This window comes from Hyperolius riggenbachi, chromosome 4 (genome assembly GCF_040937935.1).
Source record: "Hyperolius riggenbachi isolate aHypRig1 chromosome 4, aHypRig1.pri, whole genome shotgun sequence".
NCBI lineage: Eukaryota > Metazoa > Chordata > Amphibia > Anura > Hyperoliidae > Hyperolius > Hyperolius riggenbachi.
The window spans coordinates 425,496,904-425,520,397 of NC_090649.1; the positions used below are offsets into that span (position 1 = coordinate 425,496,904).

The 23,494-nt window shown below is 45.3% G+C and overlaps 1 protein-coding gene across 1 annotated transcript; it reads left to right on the forward strand.

Moving 5' to 3' along the window:
- The first annotated feature begins 17,551 nt into the window (after positions 1 to 17,551).
- Positions 17,552 to 19,734, forward strand: LOC137570918 (RAC family serine/threonine-protein kinase homolog). The gene is made up of 4 exons (XM_068279620.1): positions 17,552 to 17,611; positions 18,167 to 18,355; positions 18,447 to 18,575; positions 19,560 to 19,734. Exons 1-4 carry the CDS (start codon positions 17,567 to 17,569, stop codon positions 19,701 to 19,703), a joined length of 507 nt encoding a protein of 168 aa, XP_068135721.1. The 5' UTR covers positions 17,552 to 17,566; the 3' UTR covers positions 19,704 to 19,734.
- Positions 19,735 to 23,494: the final 3,760 nt, after the last annotated feature.

A 23,494-nucleotide genomic window follows, 5' to 3' on the forward strand; every position in this document is an offset into this window, starting at 1 on the left:
GGAGTGGCGGGCGGATGCGGGCGTGCAACAATCTGCAGCAGGCTGCAGATTCTCGGATCACTCCACACACAATGTACGAAGTGGAAACTGTTCCATTGCCGTGCATTGGTTACAGGACACCTGTGGTACAATGCGGCTATGTAGCCGCATTGCACCGCATGTAATAGAAACGGGCCCTTACTCCACTATCAGGATAGCATTGAAGTACACCTCTGAGAATTCTGCTTTGGGTAGGCTAAGTATCACTGGGAGGGCAGGGTTACATGTACAGTGCTGCGTAATATGTTGGCGCTTTATAAATTACAATAAATAATAAATAAATGTATGTATGTATATAGTTACATAGTTACATAGTTATTATGGTTGAAAAAAGACATACGTCCATCGAGTTCAACCAGTACAAAGTACAACTCCAGCCTGCTCCCTCACATATTCCTGTTGAACCAGAGGAAGGCGAAAAAACCCCTACAAGGCATGGTCCAATTAGCCCCAAAAGGGAAAAATTCCTTCCCGACTCCAGATGGCAATCAGATAGAAATCCCTAGATCAACATCATTAGGCATTACCTAGTAATTGTAGCCATGGATGTCTTTCAACGCAAGGAAAGCATCTAAGCCCCCTTTAAATGCAGGTATAGAGTTTGCCATAACGACTTCCTGTGGCAATGCATTCCACATCTTAATCACTCTTACTGTAAAGAACCCTTTCCTAAATAAATGGCTAAAACGTTTTTCCTCCATGCGCAGATCATGTCCTCTAGTCCTTTGAGAAGGCCTAGGGACAAAAAGCTCATCCGCCAAGCTATTCTATTGCCCTCTGATGTATTTATACATGTTAATTAGATCTCCTCTAAGGCGTCTTTTCTCTAGACTAAATAAACCCAGTTTATCTAACCTTTCTTGGTAAGCGAGACCTTCCATCCCACGTATCAACATATATATATATATATATATATATATATATATGTATATACATACATATGTGTATGTATATATATATATATATATATATATATATATATATATATATATATATATATATATATATATATATATATATATATATAGTGTTATATTGCTGAAACCAGGAAATGTACTGTAAAGTTGGGTATCCTGAATAATCTACTGCATTCTACTATATGTCATTACAATGACTCTATAAAAGAGGAAATGAGGGGTAACGGGAGTGAACAACAGTGCAAACCTGCTAGTTTGTGTTGAAATGTTTTTTGTTTTTTTTCAAGGAGTGAGGGGTGTTAACAGGGAGAGGAATGGTCAATGCACAAACGTTTGTGGATCCAGTGTATTATAACCATACCACTTTGCTTACCTTAGGTAGCTTTTTCCTCGGGTCAACACATTTTGTATTGCGTTTTGCCAGTGAGGCCTTATGCAGGGCTGTAGTGGATATTAGGTGCCAGTACTTGTGGTAAAGGATTATTATTACTACTAGGACCAGCAGACCTGGCTCCAACAGCTAACTTGTGCACTGGACACACAGAACAGCAATACAATAGCAAGAAAAATAATGTACCAGCCCTAAGAAGGGATATTGGCTGTTCAGAACACTGTGGTAGCAGCAAGAATCTGCACTGAGGACACAGAACACAGGCTTTACTAACGCTATCCCTGTCAGCAGCAGACTCTCCCTGATCTGCCTAGCACAGAAGCCAAACACACTTTGCAAAACGGCTGCTGCGCTGGCTTTGAGGGGAGGGGGGCTGGGTCCAGGTGGCAGAGATAGCTGATTGGCTGCCAACTCTGGGGTGAGGGGTACATTTTTGTCTCAATTATAATGTATAGGTGGCAGGTCGAATATGCCATATGTTTGTAAACAGTCACGAACACGCGTCGTTCACTGGGAACTGTCTGCTGGGGAATAGTTTGGGCCATCTCTACCAGCCACATTAACAACTTAAGGACTGCCGTAGTTGAAATCTACGCCCTACAACGTAGATTTCAACTCACCTCCACTGCACACATCCGCCGGTTTCGTGGCTTCCGCAGATCTCGCCGTTGAATCCCCGCAGTCTCAGCTCTGCCTGTCTCTATGACGGCAGAGCCCTGTGAGTGGGTCAGGAGCCGATTTCATTGGCTCCTGGCCCTGTCTTTCAATGTAAGCAACTCCCATTGGCATACATTGAAAGACCGGGTCAGGAGCCAACTCCTGACTGGCTCACAGGAACTCTGCCATCATAGAGACAGCAGAGTGGGTGGCCCAGGTTCCCGCCGTACGGCGGGTATGTGCGGCGATTCGTCGGGATTTTGTACCTGAGCACTAGAAAGGTCCATCTAGGAGAGGTATTGAGCTATTTATATTGCTGTTGCTGGGCTGACTTCAGCATCACACATAATTTATTTCAGGGTTGCTCGAATATATTGTGTGTGTGTGTGTATATATATATATATATATATATATATATATATATATATATATATATATATATATATATATATATATATATATATATATATATATATATATATATATATATATATATATAGAATCAACACTCCCTCTTCCTTCCAAGACTCTTTTAAAGGGACTCCGAGCAGTGCAGAAACTATGGAAAGATGCATATCATTTTAAAGCTCTATTTCTCCTCTTTCCAATGATATATAAACCGCCGCCCTATGCCTTTTAGTTTTCGCTATTTACGCTATTGAAATTGCCGCGACCGCGATTTCAATCACGAAAATAGAGAAAGCTAAAAGGCGTAGGGCAACGATTTAGGTGTCGCCAGAAAGAGGAGAAAGAGAGCTTTAAAATGATATCCATCTTTCCATAGTTACATTGTATTACACAGGACGACACTTTCCCCAGTGTCAGCAGTTCCATTCAGCAGAATGGAGCTGCTGACTTTAGCAAAAAGTCGCCCTGTGTAATACAATGTAACTATGGAAAGATGGATATCATTTTAAAGCTCTCTTTCTCCTCTTTCTGGCGACACCTAAATCGTCGCCCTACGCCTTTTAGTTTTCTCTATTTTCGCGATTGAAATTGCAGCCGCGGCAATTTAAATCGCGAAAATAGCGAAAACTAAAAGGCGTAGGGCGGTGGTTTATATATCATTGGAAAGAGGAGAAAGAGAGCTTTAAAATGATATGCGTCTTTCCATAGTTTCTGCACTGCTCGGAGTCCCTTTAACCTCTTGCCAGAGAGTTTATGGTACACATGGTACATGACAGAAAGGGAGCCCTGCAAGAGGGGGGCGGGAATCTTTATCCCCATAAACGTTCACAGATAATGTACCATCATAAACAACAAGTTTCTATTTTAATGCTTCAGAAAACACACTTTAAAACTGAATCATGTATTTACTCTGGTCTGCATATATTCTCCGAACCGGAATCAAGGTAGATCCCTTCTATCTCATTAATCCTTACTGGAGAATTTTTTTAGGGTTTTCTGGTGATAGAGTGAGACTTAAAGGGACTCCGAGCTCTGAAAAAAAAGGAAAGTTGTACTCACCAGGGGCTTTTTCCAGCCCAGTGCTGGTCGGGAGGTCCCACGCCGGCGTCCTGGCTCCTCTCCTTGTCCCCGCTCCGGAATGGCTGGCAGGCCGCAGCCCGGGCGACACTCTCCCGAGTGTCGGGCTGCTTCTTCCGCATATGACGCGGATTACGTCACACGCCGGCCGCCTCGCGTCATCACGGCGGCCGGCGTGAAAGTACTGCGCATTCATAAAAGAATACATCATGGCACAATACAATAATGAAATACAGTATAATACAAAATACTGTCCTCAAATCCCACTATAGAAAAAATAAAAGCATATAATATGCATATGAATCGTGCTAAACCACAACCGGCAAGTAGGAAGAGAGTGTAGTAGAGGGTGAATGATGGCAGACAAGGAAAGAAAATCAAGTGTGTACACCAAGACACCCTGCAGAATAAAGCAGGGTGAACGAGATATCAAAAAGGGCAGAATGACAAGGGTCCGTGTCTGGACCAGCTGAAAAATGCATGCTGATAGAGCAGATGACAAGGGCTGTGAAAACCCAAAAAGTGTGGTGAATGAGAAGTCAGCGGCGTGCGTGGTGTGAGAAGCTTACCGGGTGGAGAGGGACAGGAGGACGTGTGTGCCAGAAGCCAATGGCAAATGGCGAGAGTAGAACTCACGTCTGATACCTCTGACCTGTTTGGGTCCAAGTATGCCGCCTTACTGGACAAGATTTTACGTACCCTTTCTAAACTAGTCTACAAGAAACAATCCTGATTGGGATGTTTAAACGTCCTAAACATGGACATCTTTCCTAAGATCCTATATTTCTTTCAAGGAATCCCTCTCAGGAAAGTTATGCACCAATCTCTCCCCACCAGTACATCTTTTCACAGATATATAAAATCTTATCGGAGTTATTACCGTGTACTTTTCAGAATGTCCGTGAACATTGGGAAGCTGATTTACAGAAGAATATTCCCTTAGACCAATGGAATTAAACCTTACTTTGACTCATAAGTTATCGATGCCTATTCTAAGAACAATTTAGCAGGCGAGTTAGTAGAGGATCTTTTTTTTTTTTTTTTTCCTTCTACTTAGTTTTTTTTTTTCTCTCTTTTTCTTCTTTCGTTTTTTTTCTCTTTTTTTTTTTTTTTCTTTTTCTTTTATAATACTGACCGACATATATGGAGTAAAATCAAGCTGTGTTGCAATATTAACTAGAGAGTATGTGATTTATATCTTAATATTTATTTTATTTATTTTGTAATGGATTATCTATAAATGATGGGAATTATTGGATACTGTCATATTGCTTGAAGTTACTTGATATCTAAGTATGAATTTGTTTTTCTATGGTCTGATCTGGAATGTCAATTTTAATAGTATTGTTAATAATCTTAATATTAATTTTTTAATTCATAAAAAATCTGAAAAAAATATGGATCGACTCTTTCTACAGAGGGAATCCAGATGGATTTTTGATCTGAAGGCTACCACACCCCCTAGGTTAAATGAAAATACCAGTTACGTATCTTTCTTACCACTTTAAGAATAAATCCTCACTTATGGGTTCCTATTGTCACATCCGTCTGTGAGTGGTGACGCTCCGATGTGCACTTTGGGGGAATTTCTTCAGCCGCAGAATTTGTCAGCCTGTTCTATGGCCCTTTCTGTTCTTGATTAGGGAATATTTATATATACATTTAACTGGTGTGATTTTGCACCTTTCGTGGGGGAATGTGTCATCACTTCACTTATGTGGAACACAGTAGGTCCATCACTATACTGTGATTGAGGCCATTGAATAAGCAACTGCCATTCTAACTCTATATATGAACAGAGATTTGGTTTTCAAATTTTTCCTATGTATAATTAGATTGTGTATGATTAGCTTAATATGTAGGCTTAAAGAGGAACTGTCGCGTAAATCTTAAAATTTAAAACACATACAAATAAGAAGTACATTTCTTCCAGAGTAAAAAGAGCCATAAATTACTTTTCTCCTATGTTGCTGTCACTTACAGTAGGTAGTAGAAATAGGACATTACTGACAGGTTTTGGGTTAGTTCATCTCTTCATGGGGGATTCTCAGCATGGCCTTTATTTATTTTTTTAAAGACATTCCCTGAAAAAGATTTATACAATGATGCTGGCCTGCCTCCCTGCTCGCTGTACACTTTTTTTGGCAGTTGTACAGAGCAACTGCCATTCACTAAGTGCTTTTAAAAATAAAGGAAAACCCTAAGAACCCCCCATGAAAAGATGGGCTAGTCCAAAATCTGTCGGTAATGTCAGATTTCTACTTCTTATTGTAAGTGACAACAATTTAGGAGAAATGTAATTTATTGCTCATTTTACTCTGGAAGAAACGTACTTCTTATTTATATATGTTTAAATGTATTTTAAATTTTAAGATTTTTGCGACATAGGTCCTTTAAGCTTGGGTCATGCTTTGCTCCCTTCCGCCTGCGATTTTGCCGCTGATGCGGTCGGTCTCTCCCATCCCTCTCCCAATCGCCCGGGTGGGGCTTGGCAGACGTGGCGGGCAGAACCTGTTAGGTGAGTGCCCGTCGTATTTGCCCGCCCTTTCAACTGCCGCGGGCCGGGGAGAGGGCAGGGGCAGCTGGGCTTGGACGGCGCGGTCGCTAAGCAAGGGGGACAAATAGCGGCAAGGGATGATTGGAGGGACACGCCTCCTGAAGAAGCCGGAAGTCCCATAAAACCGGTAGAGGACACCACGCACCTCTAGTTTGTGCCCGGTACCTGCCGCTCTCTCACCCCCGCCAACCTCCTATTGATTTCCTTTCCTGTCTGTGAGGACCATTAACCACTGAGCCATCAGGCTTTCGCCGGGGAGCAGCCTGCATGCCTATATGGCCCCACACAGCGCAGACATCTACCATCCACCGGAGATCCAATTCATCTTGGAACAGTAAGCTGATCACGTAAATGATTTATAAACTGTCATAAGTAAATCTGAGTCTGCATATTTGCCAAAACTGGATAAGATGGACTTTGTATGTTCTGCTGCCTTTGCTGTGTGCTGAAACGCTTTGTGGACTAATGCTGCTTGGCGCCCCTGATCTAGAAATCCTGCTTGCCTGTTTTTTTCTTTCTGTCCTAGATGAATTGTAAATGCCTCTCCAAGTGTCTGTCTGCATGGTGGATTTCCCGGCTTGGTTCGCACTCCCTCCCAATTATTACTGGTACCCAATCAATCTCTAACCACTACAGCAAAATACAATCAGCTGGATCACAGCACTGTGGAAACATCACCCTTTATTTGGAAGCCTGGTTCACACCAACTCTCTGCAGTGATTGCTGGTTATTCAGCATAGGGCTGTTAGAAATTTCATTAGGCGCATGTGCGGCCCTGGAGAAGCAGTTTGATTGGTTGCAACCTATATTAACATTCCAGTCTTTATATCCAGATTCCTAGACAAGTCACGTGACCTTGTATTACATGATTAGGATTTAGTGGGCATTCTCTAAGCGGTTCTGGGGTTTTTGTGGGGGGTTGAGAGGCAGGACTGTGGATACAATTATATGTGCTACATAGTTTTTAGTGCTATTTTAGGTACTCAAGCCTCTCACTAGATTCATACGTCGATATTTGGAACATTGTAAGTGCACTACCTTTTAAATTATTAATAAAACGGAATTACGCTATGTTGAGCCTTGTTTGAGTCTGGTCTGTGCTAGGTCAGCATATGGATCTGGTGAGAGGCTTGAGTACTTACTTGGTGAAGGCACACTGGGTGCTATAGCTACGACCTGGGGAGCACTGGTGGCATTACATGTCAAATGATTATACAGTATTACACTATTGCTGTACACCTCTTTTTTTGCATATGTGGAACACTGAAGACTTTGGTAGGCCAAGTGCAGGACATGTGTTACCTGGCAAGGCCACAAACGTGTTTGCTGATCTTATCTGGTCAGCTATCTGATCTGGTGAGCGTATATCATTATTGTATGAAGGATTTATGAAGAGTATCCTATCTAAAAATTGGAGACTTTTATTTTGGTTCTGTGTGGATTTTATAATTTTTATGGATGGAACTATCTCTCCCATAGTGTGAAACATGCCCTCAGATGTGATTGTAGTGTGAACCACTAACCCCCCCCCCCCCCTTTTTTTTCTATCTGGCTGTTGTTGAGCACCCTGCTTATTCTGTAAATCTATTAATTGTATAAGTGAAGCACACACTTTAGTGGCACGTGGCAATCCAACCAGGATGGCGAACTACATAAGAACTGTATATTTATCCTTGCTTTAGAGTGTTTTGAGAAGCGCACGGTCCCCCCTTGGGTTTTATAAAGGATCAACATGATAGCCAGGCAACTGGTATTGCTTAAAAATAAATAAATATGGCCGCCTCCACATACCTCGTGCTACTGTTTTTCCTTTAAACAAGACGAGAGTTGTGCCCTTTTCAGCCACCCCAAGTCTGATGTATGAGGGGAACTTATGGCAGAATTTCCATCCTGATATTAACTGGATGAGACTCATCTTATTAGAGTTAGGGCCCTTTTCCACCTGCAATCGCTAGCGTTCACGCTGAACGCTAGCGATTGCTGAATCGCAAAACCGGCGATTCCCCCGACGTTTGCGGCCGCGATTTTGCTATGCTATGCACTGCATAGCAAAATCGCGGCAATTATCGCTCCGCCGCGCGTTCGCGTTCCCCGCAAAAACGAATCGCGGTAGTGGAAATGACCTACCGCGATTCCCATGTTAAAAAGCAAACCGTAGCGATTGTAAAATCGCTAGCGGTTTGCGTTTTTGCGATTCAGCATCGCAAACGCCGCTAGTGGAAAAGGGCCCTTACAGACAAATACGCAGCTGTGGTCCAGGTATGGCTCATGGGGTCTGTCACAGGTATATTATGAGCCACAACGGCCATGATCAGATCTCACACAAACCAGAGCGGGCAGAGTCTTGCAGAGTGCCAGTCAGAAGGAATTAACACCACTGCGGTGGGAAGAGCTGTATACCAGAGAGGGTACTAAGTGGATTAGGACCCTCGTGATGTAAGTGTAACCTTTGTGAATTTGGCTGTTTCCATTGGAATAAAGTGGATATGCTTATGATACCCACTGAGAGTACCCCTCTTTGATCTCTTTGCACTGTGAGTGCTCACACAGATTGTGACAGTGTTATGGAGGGACCTCTGATGAGGACTGTGCTTATAATCCTAAATACCAGCGCTGTGGCATATTATTACATAAGATCTCACACAAGGACCACAAGGATCCTGTGGCTTTTACTTCCCTGCCAATAACTGACAAGAAGTGCCACTGTGGGTGTGACAAGTACTGCAGAAAGCAGCCAATCACAAATACAGCCGCCAGCTATGGCAAGCATACACAAAGTCCAAAAGTCCATGTAAATATACCATAGTCTCTATTCCTATACACCTGTCCACAGAAAATGTGAACAAACCATACAGTGCATGTAACACTTCATTATTCACACTGAAAAGGGGGGCATGGAGGCATAGATGGGGGCAGGATGGAAACCAAACACGGAGACAGGGCAAAGGGGGACAAGGAGCCATAGAAGGGGCCAAGGAGGACAGGGGACATGGGAAAAGGCTAAAGGGGGACAGGTTGGCATAGATGGGAACAGAAGGACATGGGAAAGGGCAGAGGGGGACAAGAGGCATAGACTGAGACAGGAGGACACCGGGCAGAGCAAAGGGGGACAAGAAGGCATAGGCAGGGGGAAAGGAGGATGCAGGATGACAGAAGAGACACGGGGGCCAGAGGAGACAGAAGGATACAAGGGGACGGAGGAGACACAGGAACAGAGGAGGACACAGGAGGGACAGAGAAGGACACAAGAGATACAAGGGGGAAATAATTGTTTAACTTTCCTGGCGGTAAACCCGAGCTGAGCTCGGGCTATGCCGCCGGAAGGCACCGCTCAGGCCCCGCTGGGCCGATTTGTATAATTTTTTTTGCTACACGCAGCTAGCACTTTGCTAGCTGCGTGTGCAATCCGATTGCCGCCTCTACCCGCCGATCCGCCGCTATCCGTCGCGCTGCAGCCACCCCCCCCAGACCCCGTGCGCTGCCTGGCCAATCAGTGCCAGGCAGCACTGTGGGGTGGATCGGAGTCCCCTTTGACGTCACAACGTCGATGACGTCATCCCGCCCGTCGCCATGGCTCCAGGAGATCCCTTTCTTTGAACGGGATCTCCTCATCTCCGATCGCCTCGGCTATCATGTAGCAAGACCTGGTCTCGCTACATGAAAAAAAAAAAATTAAAAAACACGGCTTTGCTGCCCCCTGGCGGATTTTGATAAACCGCCAGGAGGGTTAAAGTGAGAAGACCCACAAGACATCCCTGCACGATGGACCACAAGGTTTGCGTTTTTTTTTACCCTGGTTTTTGTCCTTTAAACCTAGGTGTGTCTTATGGTTTGGAGCGTCTTATGGTCCAAAATATATGGTCATCTCTATTCCTATACACGTCTGCAGAAAATGTGTCCAAACTATACAGCGTATGTAACACTTCATTATTCAAACTTATTCCACACACATCAGCTGAAATGTGACATCAGGCTAAATAGAGCGCACTGACTGCTGTAACCATAGAAAAATCACAAAGCATGGCAGCTGACATATACAGTAGCTACAGATTCTCTAATCTGCAGCGCTGACAGGGTCATGTTCCATGCATTGCTAATGAGTGAGGCCACTGAGGACTCGGTCACACTTGGTGTCTGACTGAGGGGGACACTACTCAGCATCACACCTGAAATGCCGCACACAGGCCTTTACACTGGCTTTCATGCTACTTGTTCACACCAGTTCAGAGCAATCTGGTGGGGAAGGGAAACAATGTCACACACTATTACGTGAACAAACCATGAGTAATTTTTGGTGTCGCTTTAATGTGTCTTAAAGCTTCACATACAAGGTTATTGGAGTCACTGGTGATTGACCCTATTCCAACCTTATGTCGGACTATGTCCAACACTGGCCTTTTCCAGTATTGGCCCAATGTCAGACAAAAGTCCAATATAGGAAACATGGCTGCAGGTAGGTGGCTCTGTTGCCAGATAAAATCCGGTACAGCGTTAGTCTCTTAACCACCCTGGCGTTCTGATTAAATCGCCAGGGTGGCTGCGGGAGGGTTTTTTTTAAATAAAAAAAAAACTATTTCATGCAGCCAACTGAAAGTTGGCTGCATGAAAGCCCACTAGAGGGCGCTCCGGAGGCGATCTTCCGATCGCCTCCGGCGCCCAGAATAAACAAGGAAGGCCGCAATGAGCGGCCTTCCTTGTTTTGCTTATATCGTCGCCATAGCGACGAGCGGAGTGACGTCATCGACGTCAGCCGACGTCGTGACGTCAGCCGCCTCCGATCCAGCCCTTAGCGCTGGCCGGAACTTTTTGTTCCGGCTACGCTGGGCTCAGGCGGCTGGGGGGACCCTCTTTCGCCGCTGCTCGCGGCGAATCGCCGCAGAGCGGCGGCGATCAGGCAGCACACGCGGCTGGCAAAGTGCCGGCTGCGTGTGCTGCTTTTTATTTCATTAAAATCGGCTCAGCAGGGCCTGAGCGGCAGCCGCTGGCGGTGTTGGACGAGCTGAGCTCGTCCAGACCGCTCAGCTGGTTAAGATCAGTTTTGGACTAAGCCTGACACTTTGATCACTGCCAGCTCCATCCAGAGCCGGGACAAGGTCCTCCAGCATCCAAGGCTGAGACACCAAAGTGCGCCCCTCCATCCCTCCCACCCCAGCCGTCACACACTGATTGCTATTAGAATGAGGGCCACAGGGCCCACAACCTCCCCAACACCTTAATATCTAGTTATCTGGCTTGCAGTCACTGCCATGTATCCCCTTTTCTTATTTCTTTCTGCTTTAAACACAATTAGGAATGAAAGCTGAATGAATTCTGTGCCCCCTCCTACACGGCGCCCTGAGGCTGGAGCCCCTCCAGCCTATGCCTCGGCCCGGCCCTGGCTCCATCCTCCTCCATTGCACAGCATCATATAAATATCACATAGGCGCATTTGGGCTTGTTGCAGGAACCTTGCACAGCACTGCGTCACCCCATGTGCATCCAAAAATCGATCAGAAATGCATGGTCAGAATCCCCTGGTTCTTTTCAAGAATTGATTACCCCCTGCACAGCCGCTTGCCACAGACTCCGTGCTGCGTGGGCTACTGTGGCTACATACCATGCATTACAACTGCCGATTAATCTGCCACAAGACCAGCGCATTCAAACCGGCTGATCGCTGTAACAATTTCCAGTATAAAAAATAGACCAAAAATAAAAACTTATTAATTAACGTTTCTTTGGGGTGTTTTACAACGTTGGCGATTCCGCTGCATCTGCGCGCCGATTGCCGGTCGCCAGTGATCAACAAATAGCTAGTGCAATTGCTCCCTATGGAAGCGGTCACACTGCAGTGTTCAGGATAACAAAAATGCTGCAGATCAGTGCTTTGAAAGCGATTGAGAGAAATCACGGCAAAATCGCAAAACAAATGCTACATACCGTGCATTTTCAACTGTCGATTAATCTGCCACAAGACCAGCGCATTCAACTCGGCTGATCACTGTAACAATTTCCAGTATAAAAAATAGATAGGAAGTTCTTTAGAGGAAATAAAAACGTATAAATTAACGTTTCTTTGGGGTGTTTCACAATGTTGGCGATTGCGCAGCGTTTTCCGGTGGCCAGTGATCAACAAATAGCTAGTGCAATGGCTCCCTATGGGAGAGGTCACACTGCAGTGTTCAGGATAACAAAAATGCTGCATATCAGTGCTTTGGGAGCGACTGAGAAAAATCATGGCAAAAGGGGAAAAAAAAAAATCAAAATTTTTCTACGATTTTAAGAGTGAAACAGCTCTAAAGGCTCTTTTAGACAAAATGTGATTTTGCTATTATCTGATTGTGAGCTGACCTTGGTGCAATTTTAATAAGTCCTGCACATTGCATTTTTTTCTGCGTTGTCTCCTTGTGTTCCTGGCTGCCTCCCATTAAAAATCACGTCTGAATCGCATCTGAATCAGATTGCAATTTGCAGTGTAAAATAAGCCTTAGGCAGGGAACACACTTGACTTTCAGCTTTCATACTTTTTCTGCACACTAAGTGTGTTTCCATGCAGGAAAACACACGAGTTTTTTCCACAGCAGCTGATGTAATTGATAGAGAAAACTGCCAAAATGTGCTGAGTCATCATGCAGAATGTCAGTTTTTTTTTCTGCTCGCAAACAACTCAGTAAGTGTGTACTAGCACATTGATTATCATGAGTTCTCAGGTTTTCTGTGCAGAAAACGCGCAAGAAAACAGCCAAGTGTGTTCCCTGCCTTAATTATATTTGTAAGTAGCAGCCAAGCCTGGAGGCAGAGCTCCAGCAGCTGATGTCACCTGACCAAGGTTGCTGATGTCATCATGTTGCTGGTGGGGTATTGTGATGTCACAATGCTGCTCACTGCTATAAATATCCTGCTGGATAATCAGCCCCTCAGACCCCGGTTTTCACTCAGAGAGTGAAGGCGATTTTTCTTGAGCTCTAGCTTGCTTTATTATATAAAACTCTCAGTTCTTCTACTACCACCTAAGAAGAACTCAACCCTCTGCCAGAAATGGTGGGGGGTCTTGACCCTCCCCCGAGGAGGCGTCTATATACCAAAATGGTTATCCCTCTACCGACCATCCGTGAGGGAACCATTCTCGTCCTTAACACCCAAGTGGGATATCTACCTTCCCTGAAGCGGCGTGTTTTGGACAAAGACTTAAAACCTCTAGAGACCATCATAGAGGAAGAGGAGATTGCACCAGCAAATCTCCAGTTGGACAAAATACCTCCCCCTGAAGAGGTAGTCCAACCAGACATCCAGGAGATCCCTGAGCCAGTTGTTCAACAGGCAGATGGCCACCTGCCGGACATCCAGGAGGATCCCCTGGAGGACAGACGGGAGCCGGAAGCAGCACCCCAGCCCAGCGGACAGTCCACTGAGAAGACACCTAAACCAGTGGGCAGATGTCGCCGGTTTCTGGGACGTGTTAGGAAGTTTCTGGCCAGACTGTGCTGTTGCACAACCCGTCGCAAAAGATCTAATGATTCAGTGGCTGCAGGTAAGGATTATGTATATTAAGGGATATAGGGTATCTGAATGAGAGTAATTGATTAAGTTTAGTTATGGATGCTTTTAGGGATCTATTCTCTTTTTTAGGGTGTTTCACAACATTGGCGATTCCGTTCCGTTTGCACGGTGATTGCCGGTTGCCAGTAATCAACAAATAGCTAGTGCAATGGCTCCCTATGGGAGAACGGTCACACTTTAGTGTTCAGGATAACAAAAATGCTGCATATCAGTGCTTTAGGAGCAATTGAGAAAAATCACAGCAAAATCGCAAAAGAAAAAAAAAAACAAAAAAACAATTTTTTAACCACTTGAGGACCCACCCTTTACCCCCCCCTTAAGGACCAGCGCTGTTTGTTTGGATCTGTGCTGGGTGGGCTCTGCAGCCCCCAGCACAGATCCGCGGCCACACAGAGCGATCAGATCGCCCCCCTTTTTTCCCCACTAGGGGGATGATGTGCAGGGGGGGTCTGATCGCTCCTACCTGCAGGCATGTTGCGGGGGGGCACCTCAAAGCCCCCCCCGCGGCGACATTCTCCCCCCTCCCTCTCCTACCTGCTCCCCCGGGAGATCTGGGCTGCACAGGACGCTATCCGTCCTGTGCAGCCAGTGACAGGACGTCCCCTGTCACATGGCGGCGATCCCCGGCCGCTGATTGGCCGGGGATCGCCGATCTGCCTTACGGCGCTGCTGCGCAGCAGCGCCATACAAATGTAAACAAAGCGGATTATTTCCGCTTGTGTTTACATTTAGCCTGCGAGCCGCCATCGGCGGCCCGCAGGCTATTCACGGAGCCCCCCGCCGTGAATTGACAGGAAGCAGCCGCTCGCACGAGCGGCTGCTTCCTGATTAATCAGCCTGCAGCTGGCGACGCAGTACTGCGTCGCTGGTCCTGCAGCTGCCACTTTGCCGACGCACGGTATAAGCGTGCGGTCGGCAAGTGGTTAATGATTTTAGGAGTGAAAAAGCTCTAAGTGCTCTTTTACACTATATGCGATTTTGCTATTATCTGATTGTGACCTGACCTTGAGGTAATTTTAATAAGTCCTGCACATTGCATTTTTTTCTGCGATGTCTACTTGCGTTCCTGCCTCCTGTTAAAAATCGCGCTTAAATCGCATCTGAATCACATTGCAATTTCGCAGTGTAAAAGAAGCCTTAATTATATTTGTAAGTAGCAGCCAAGCCTGGAGGCGGAGCTCCAGCAGCTGATGTCACCTGACCAAGGCTGCTGATGGGGCATTGTGATGGCATCATGATGTCATAATGCTGCTCACTGCTATAAACATCCTGCTGGATAATCAGCCCCTCAGACCCTGGTTTTCACTCGGAGAGTGAAGGCGATTTTCCTTGAGCTCTAGCTTGCTTTATTGTATAAAACTTTCAGTTCTTCTAACAACACCTAAGAAGAACTCAACCCTCTGCCAGAAATGGTGGGGGGTCTTGACCCTCCCCCGAGGAGGCGTCTATTTACCAAAATGGTTATTCCTCTACCGACCATCCGTGAGGGAACCATACTTGTCCTTAACACCCAAGTGGGATATCTACCTTCCCTGAAGCGGTGTGTTTTGGACAAAGACTTAAAACCTCTAGAGACCATCATAGAGGAAGAGGAGATTACACCCGCAAATCTCCAGTTGGACTATATGCCTCACCCTAAAGAGGCAGTCCAACCATCAGACATCCAGGAGATCCCTGAACCACTTGTCCAACAGGCAGATGGCCACCTGCCGGACATCCAGGAGGATCCCCTGGAAGACAGACGGGAGCCGGAAGCTGCACCCCAGCCCAGCGGACAGTCCACTGAGAAGACACCTAAACCAGTGGGCAGATGTCGCCGGTTTCTGGGACATGTTAGAAAGTTTCTGGCCAGACTGTGCTGTTGCACAACCCGTCGCAAAAAATCTAATGATTCAGTGGCTGCAGGTAAGGATTATGTATATTAAGGTATATAGGGTATCTGAATGAGATTCACTGATAAAGTTTAGTTACGCTAGCTTTTAGGGAACTATTCTCCTAATTCAGACATATCTCCCGATGTTAGCTGAAGTATACGTCTGGATGCAGGTAAATAGTGAGAATGTAGATGACAGGTGTACTGTTTACTATTCAGAAGTATAGGACAGTAGGCTGGAGCTAGTGAGCTCATGCAAGTACATAAGTCCAGCAAGCGGAAGACCATGAAATCAAGTCAAGCCAATTAAATAGGGTGTCATGAAACTCATTGCACAATTTAAACCTTCTGCTACTTTTTGAAAGTTTACATTAATTAGTATACAAATATGTTTTTCTAATTTTGTTCACTTTTAAAATTATCCTTAAAAGGAACGGAGCACCAGGAAATTTTAAATTACTCCCCCCCCCCACACAACGGTTGGTTCATAGTGAAATGTGCCATGAAGGGGAGGGGGAAGGGGGGGCGAGGGATGCAATGCTGCTCCTATGGACCCTGTACAATATGGGAATGCATGATTTTCTCCACAGACAGACCGCATCTCCCAAATTTTGTAGCGCCTGAGTGTTGCATGAACCGCAATGCATGATGGGAGATGTATGATGTGGATGTAAGTACAGAGATTTTCTCTCATCCAAGGACTACATCTCCTGGTATACATTGCCACGCTTGCGAGACACTGCCATGAACTGCAAAATTTGGCAGATGCGGTTTGCCATAGTATAACCTGTCAGAAGAATCATGTTATAGATACACACATAATGAAATGAAAGCAGAGAATCTAATGCGTTATGTCTTTCTTTCTCCAGCAGAAATCCCTGAGCTATCCACCAGTGACACAGATAGTGTCGAAGACAGTGACCTGCCCCCTCTGACACTTCAGAGCTTCACCCTACACCGTTATCTTGGAGTAGGATCTTTCGGCAATGTGGTCCTGGTTTCACACCCGGCCAGTGACCAGAAAATGGCACTAAAGGTGGTGAGAAAAGCAAGGGAGCTGAAATGCAGCAACCCCACCGTGGAGCGCAACATTTTGAAAATGGTTGGGAACAACCGTTTCATGGCTCACGCCTTTGCTGCGTTCCAATCAGAGGTAAGTATCCTGACCCCATCAACTCAGCTTGTCGGAGAGTTAGGCGTAAAAAGCTCAACTACTGTTCAACGACACTTTAAGCTAAAAAAACAGATATTTACCTAAGAGGAGAGAGGCCTCCGCACGTCCTCCTCCAGACACTGCGACTGCTCGGGACCCTCCTGAAGATCATGATCATGCTCCTCTTCATGCACGGCCATGCTGCAACCACGCAACTACGGCCACACCTGCTTAGTAGCATGGAGCCACTCGTGTACTTGCGCAGGCGCAGTATGGCTACATTCCTGCATGAAAAGGAGCAAGATCCTGATTAGAAGTCTGACAAGCTCTTGTCAGATTTCTTCTGAAGGCTCCATGCGCTGCAACAGTGGGGGCCAGGAGGACATATGAAGCCTCTGCAGGATTCAGAGGCTTCCTTCCTCTTAGGAAGTGTCTGTTTTTAACCTTAGCTTTGCCTAAGGTACAGTTTAGTACAAGTGACACCATGCTCTCCTGCAACCTGTTGGGAATGCGGTTTGGAAGAAGATAATTGGCGGTAAGATTTGAAGCCTGTGATGACCATTTTATGGACTCACAGGAAGAAAAATGCCTGTACTGTAACTGGTATTGTTCTCTCTCCCCTACAGGACTACATATTCTATCTAATGGAGTACCTCAACGGTGGAAACCTGAAACGACTCATGCAGAGCCACTCTCTGCAAGGAGAGGCGGGCAAATTTGTGGCTGCAGAGATCCTCTGTGGCCTGCAGTTCCTGCACAGCAAGGGCATCGTGCACAGGTAACACATGGCTGTCTTATGGAATTATGGTTCTCTAGCTGCTAATAGCTCTTACTCACATCTCACTCTCTTTCTCTTCACAGGGATCTGAAACCAGAGAATGTACTTATGGACAACGATGGGCACATCAGAATTACTGATTTTGGCTGCTCTGTAACGGGTGTGTTCGGATCCCAGATGGCGAATGGATGCGCTGGGAGTTACTTCTACATGGCCCCTGAGGTAAGGAATGAACATTTCTATCTGCAGAATGGATTTCAAGTCAAGTGAAGAAAGGTTAGAATTTCTGTCAAGTCTTCATTTTATATGTGTCTTGGTTACGGAGAGACCCTCTCCCTACTAGGACTCAAACAGGATTAAAAGCCTGACAGATGCTCTAACCATTTGACTGTCTATACAAGGCTAAATAGATTGTCCTCGAGATGATCAGTGTAAGTAGAGTTGAGCAGGAGCAGTGAGACTCTGTAAAGCGGGCATTGTAGAGTCTTGAACTCTTGCAGAATGATCTTTGTATTTTGGCTGTGTTTGCTGTTTGTGGGGATGGCCATGCCTAGGAGAACTCAAGGAGAAGCATGTGATAGATTTGTAAGGCTCTGGTTTGCTGGTCATGATCAGGCGTAAACCAGGAAGTCATCACAGCAAATCAAAAACCTTACAAATCTATCACCTGATCAAACTGATCACATGCTTCTCCATGAGTTCTGCTAGGCAGGGCCATCCCTAGCGTTGTCATCATAACTGTGCACAATGCACTGACCCTTCTTCCTGTCTCCACAGGTCATGAAGAGAGACTCGCACAACGGCATGGCGGACCTTTTCTCTTATGGCATCTTAGTCTTTGAGATGTTTTTTGGACGCCACCCATTTCGGTTCAGAACCAAAGAAGAGCTGATCAAGGCCGTGTGCAGCTCCAAACCCAGCTTCCCAGCAGATGCCGATCCAGATCTAGTAGACTTACTAAAACGAGTAAGTAAATAGATTTGTTTTATTTAGATTATACAAGGAAAAGGTTGTGTTATATTTCTGACACTAATGCTCTATTTTTTTTCCTCCTCAGCTCCTATGCACAGACCCTGTCAAGCGTCAGGCGCGTGTGCGTGACCTCCGTGGCCACCCCTTCTTCAGGCAAATCAACTGGAAGGAGATGGAGGCAGGAGTCACCCCCTCTCCAGTTGTGGTAAAGCATGTAAGTACACGAATACCCCAGCAGTAATACTGCTGTAATTATTATACACTTCTATAGAGCTGACATTTTCTGCAGCACTTTACTGAGAACATCAAACAATTCATGGAATTAAAGCTGCCCATACATGAATCGACTTTCCATCTAGCTATTATGCGATTGACTTTATTGGGCGATCAACAATGTGTTTAATCAAAAGTTGATTAAATAGAGGCCCACACACATTGCAAGCAAGATCCTAAGTGATTCTCCTTCACAAATCAATCAGAAGGATGTCTTTGCCTCCAGGCTCCGAATCCAAAAATCGATTCTGTGCCAATCAAAATCATGAGAACTGTTGCCAATTGCTTTAGGATTAACCAATATTTTCAAACCTGCCCAATCGAGTAAATTGGTAAATTTGATTAAATATTGGCCAATCTTCTTGGCTCAAATAGAATAAAAAATAATCAATTCTCCCCAGTTCAGATAAAATGTCAAATGGAATGGTCAATCAAGCAGAAGCATTGAGTAATATATGAGCGCCAGTGAATATATTACTTTCTACAATCTTCTTCTGTATAATGTTATAATTATCTTTAATCTAAATCTCTCCTGGGGTGACAATTCTGAGTAGGAAACCAATGAACTTATCAGTATGTTTTTGAGATGTGGGAGGAAACTGGAATGTCCAGAGGAAACCCACAAATACTTCATGTGCTGGGTAGGGATGTTCTTGCCTAGGAATAAATCATGGAGAAGCATGTGATCAGTTTGATCAGCTGGCAGCTTTGTAAGGCTCTGATTTGCTGGTCATGATCATGTGTTAAACCAGGAAGTCATCACACCAAAGCAGAACCTTACAAATTTATCAGGTGATCAAACTGATCACATGCTTCTCCGTAAGTTCTCCTAGGCAGAAGCAGAGCCATCCCTAGTGGTGGGAAATTATAGTGAGCTAGAAAAGAATTTGCCAATGACCGTGTCAATGTGTTTTTCTCTTTGCAGCTCCCAGAGACGCCAAACAGCATCGATATAGATGAGCTTGTGCCGCCCACAGATGCCAGGAGATGCCTCTCAGAACAGCAGCAAAAGCTGTTCAGCGGCTTCAACTTTGTCAGCCGCAGATGGAGGGACATGCAGAAGCAATAAAAGTTTCCCAGATCCATCTACCACACAGAGAAGGACGTTATGTTATATTTAAGCAAAAATATACAAAAAATAAAAGGTTCCAGAAACCAAGTGTGTAGTGAGAAGTGTCATTGCTGCCATGTCATAGTAGTAGTGTTGTGTCATGTTATTCCATCAGGAGAAGCAGAAATAGGAGGAATGCTAAAAGGCGGCCCTTCTAAAAGGTCTCCCCACCCAGAACTTGATGTTTCCGGTGATCTCTTCCTGGTAGAAATAGTGCTAGGGAGAGCTAGACAAAACAAACAAAAAATTGGTTGCCATTGGAATCGGAGGAGGTAAGATGGGTGAGTATCTTTTCAAGGTACCTGGAAAATATTGTATTTATAAAACAGATTATCCACTTATTAAACCAATGCTAAAAACATTGTGTTCTTTAATATGAATATGAAATAAAAGAACGGGACTCTTAATGTGATTTGTCTTTTTCATGTCCCCTCCTACCACTCGGAGGGACAACCCTGATTTTCCACCAGCCAAAACATATAACTGGTTTAAGATAAATAAACTAGACAAAAATATTCGATTCTCTAATTTGTTTGGAGATGAGAAACTAGGTCTCTCAAACATGCTAGAAGATCCCAAAAACGAAGGAACATGGTGGTTGGAAAAGATTAAGAATTTCCTCAACAAAAAAAAAAAAAATAAAAAAAAAAATTAGAACATACATTAGTTATTATTTTTATTGATTTATAAAACACCAACATATTCCCTGGTGCTGTGCAAAATAGGAAAGAAACATGGGGTACGAAATAATACAGACAATGGTATACACCAATATACAAATTATACAGTTAGTACAAAATACAGAATTGGTAATTACAGTGACACAATTAAAGTGAATACATGTGTAACAAGTTCCAAGACACTAAAGGGTGAGAGAGCCCTGACTTTGCAAGCTTACAATCTAAAGGAATGAGGGGAATGAGGGGGAAGAAGACGTGGGGTAGTATACAATTTTTCTACCTAGTGCGAGGGGGGGGGGGGAGGAGGGTTGGGGGGGGCGAGGGGGAGTGTTGGGTTATCTAATATGAGTACACCTTGGTCAGAGGTCAAAACGAGAACTGGCCTAGAGTAGTGCATATGCATATATGCACATTTAAAGATATCAAAGGTTGGGGAGTGATGGATTTGATGTGGCAGGGGATTCCAGAGGAGGAGTGAAGCACGTGCGAAATCTTGTATAAGTTAATGCAGGGAGGTTATTCTAGACGAGGGCAAAAGAAGGTCACGTGCAGATCTGAGATTGCGGTTGGGTTGGTACCTGGAAACGAGTGAGGAGATGTACAAAGGGGAGAGATTGTGGAGAGCTTTGTAAGTTAGAGTTAAGAGTTTGAACTCGATCCCCTGGTTAATTGGTATCCAATGAAAAACTTGAGAGAGTGAGGAGCAGTAGAGGAAGAGCGAGAAGAAAGATTAATGAGACAAGCAGCCGAGTTCAGTACAGATTGGAGCGATGCCCGTGTGTTATTTGGTAGTCCACAAAGCAGTATGTTACAATAGTCCAGACAAATATTATAAGAGCATGTATTAACATTTTAGTTGTGTCCTGAGTGAGAAAAGGTTGGATGCCAGATATGTTTTGAGTTGGAGCTGTTGGAAGCTGGTTGGTTAGGTAGTGAATGTGAGAAATAATAGGGTTGGAGTCGAATATTACCCCTTAGTACAGTGCTTTGGGAACTGAAGTTAAAGTGGTGTTATTTATTTATTTATTGTATTTATAAAGCGCCAACATATTACCCAGCGCTGGACATTAGTTTAGGTTACAGACAATATTTAGGGATGACATACAGCAATACAGCATACAGAATACAAGAAAAACCAGATCACACAGCACAGTATGAGTACAAGGTAATGCTTAGTCACTGGATGGGAGCATGAAGATTAGGCAAGTTGAGTTCACTCAAATGCATAGCATGGGTGCACAGTAATTGAGGTGCATGATCAGGTAGAACACAAAATAAGGAGGACCCTGCCCGAAGGCTTACAATCTAGAGGGAGAGGTAGGGACACGAAAGGTAGGGGACCAGAGTTCAGCTGTGAGTTTAGAGCACTTGTGAGGGGTGGTAGGCAAGAGTGAAAAGGTGAGTTTTGAGGACCTTCTTGAAGATATTGGAAGGAGGGGGCTGCCCTAATGGTTGGAGGTAGGAAGTTCCATAGTGTTGGAGCAGCTCTTGAGAAGTCCTGGAGGTATGCACGGGACTGGATGATGCGGTGGGCGATCAGGCGAAGTTCATTGGAGGAAGCGGTGTGAGCGGCTAGTTGTGTACCTCTGCCCTACAAATCTGTCCTCAAAACCTGTCCAACCTACATTTCTGATCTTACTCAGACACAGTATCTTGATCTGATTTTGGACTGGATAGAGAGCCAGTGGAGGGATTCACAGAGGGGAGCTGCCATGGTGGAGCGATGGGAGGAGTGGATAATTCTGGCTGCCGCATTCATGATAGACTGCAGTGGGGCTATTCGGGTCATAGGGAGACCAGACAGAAGGGCATTGCAGTAGTCAAGGCAGGAAATTATGAGGGCATGGATGAGGAATTTGGTGGTGGCAGAGGTCAGGAAAGGGCGGATCTTGCAGATGTTACGGAGTTAGAAGTTGCAGGAGTTTGTGAGGTTTTGGATGTGGAGAGTGAAGGAGAGTGCGGAGTCCAGGGTGACACCCAGACAGCGGGCTTGAGAGGTAGGGTGAATGGTAGTGTGGTTAACAGTGACATGCACATCTGGGAGGTTCAGGGATAGCCGGGGTGGGAAGGTCATAAATTCTGTTTTGTCTAGATTTAGTTTCAGGAACCTAGTGGACATCCAGGAGGAGATGGCTGATAGGCAGGAGGAGACCTTGTCCATGGTAGTGGTGGATAGGTCAGGGGTGTGGAGGTAGATCTGGGTGTCAGCTGCATACAGATAATAGTTAAAACCCATGGAGGAGATAACCTTGCAAAAGGAGGATGTATATAGGGAAAACAGTAGGGGACCAAGGACCGAACCTTGGGGGACTCCCACTGAAAGGTGGTTGGGGGTGGACTCATTGAAAAAAGTTGTGAAGGAGCAGTTGGAGAGGTAGGATGAAAGCCAGGTCAGGGTGAGGTTGTGAATGCCCATGGCCTGGAGGGACTGGAGGAGTAAGGGATGGTCTACTGTGTCAAAAGCTGGTGAAAGGTCAAGGAGGAGGAGAATGGAGTATTTACCTTCAGCTTTAGCTAAGGCAAGGTCATTGACCACTTTGGTGAGAGCTGTTTTGGTTGAGTGGGCAGGCCGAAATCCAGATTGCAGTGGGTCTAGCAGTCAGTTGGCATTTAGATATTGGGTCAGGCATTTGTGAACCAGACGCTCAAGGAGTTTTAAGGCAAAAGGGAGGAGGACGATAGGGCGGTAGTTGGAGGGTAGTGAGGGGGGGGTTTTTGAGCAGGGGTAGTATAGTGGCCTGCTTGAAGTCTGAGGAAAAGGTGCCTGTTGATAGGGAGAGATTAACCTTCTTGGCGGTATGGACAAGCTCAGCTCGTCCATAACCGCCGGAGGGCGCCGCTCAGGCCCTGCTGTGCCGATTTCAATCATTTTTTTTTTAAACACGCAGCCAGCACTTTGCTAGCTGCGTGTGACTTACGATTGCCGCCGATCCGCCGCTCCCCGGCGTGTAACACGGCGCCCCCCCCCCGCCCCCGGAACCCTGTGCAGCTTGGCCAGGGGTGGGAAGGAATCTGCAGGGAGGGGGAATCATGTAGCTAGTGCTAGGCTAGCTACATGATTTAAAAAAA

What these genes read in the sequence shown, in the direction of transcription:
- LOC137570918 (XM_068279620.1), top strand. Translation starts at nt 17,567, where the DNA reads ATGGCGAATGGATGCGCTGGGAGTTACTTCTACATGGCCCCTGAG. An exon ending in ACTTCTACATGGCCCCTGAG is followed by an intron (nt 17,612 to 18,166) that starts GTAAGGAATGAA and finishes CTGTCTCCACAG; the next exon opens with GTCATGAAGAGAGACTCGCA. An exon ending in CTCCAGTTGTGGTAAAGCAT is followed by an intron (nt 18,576 to 19,559) that starts GTAAGTACACGA and finishes TTCTCTTTGCAG; the next exon opens with CTCCCAGAGACGCCAAACAG.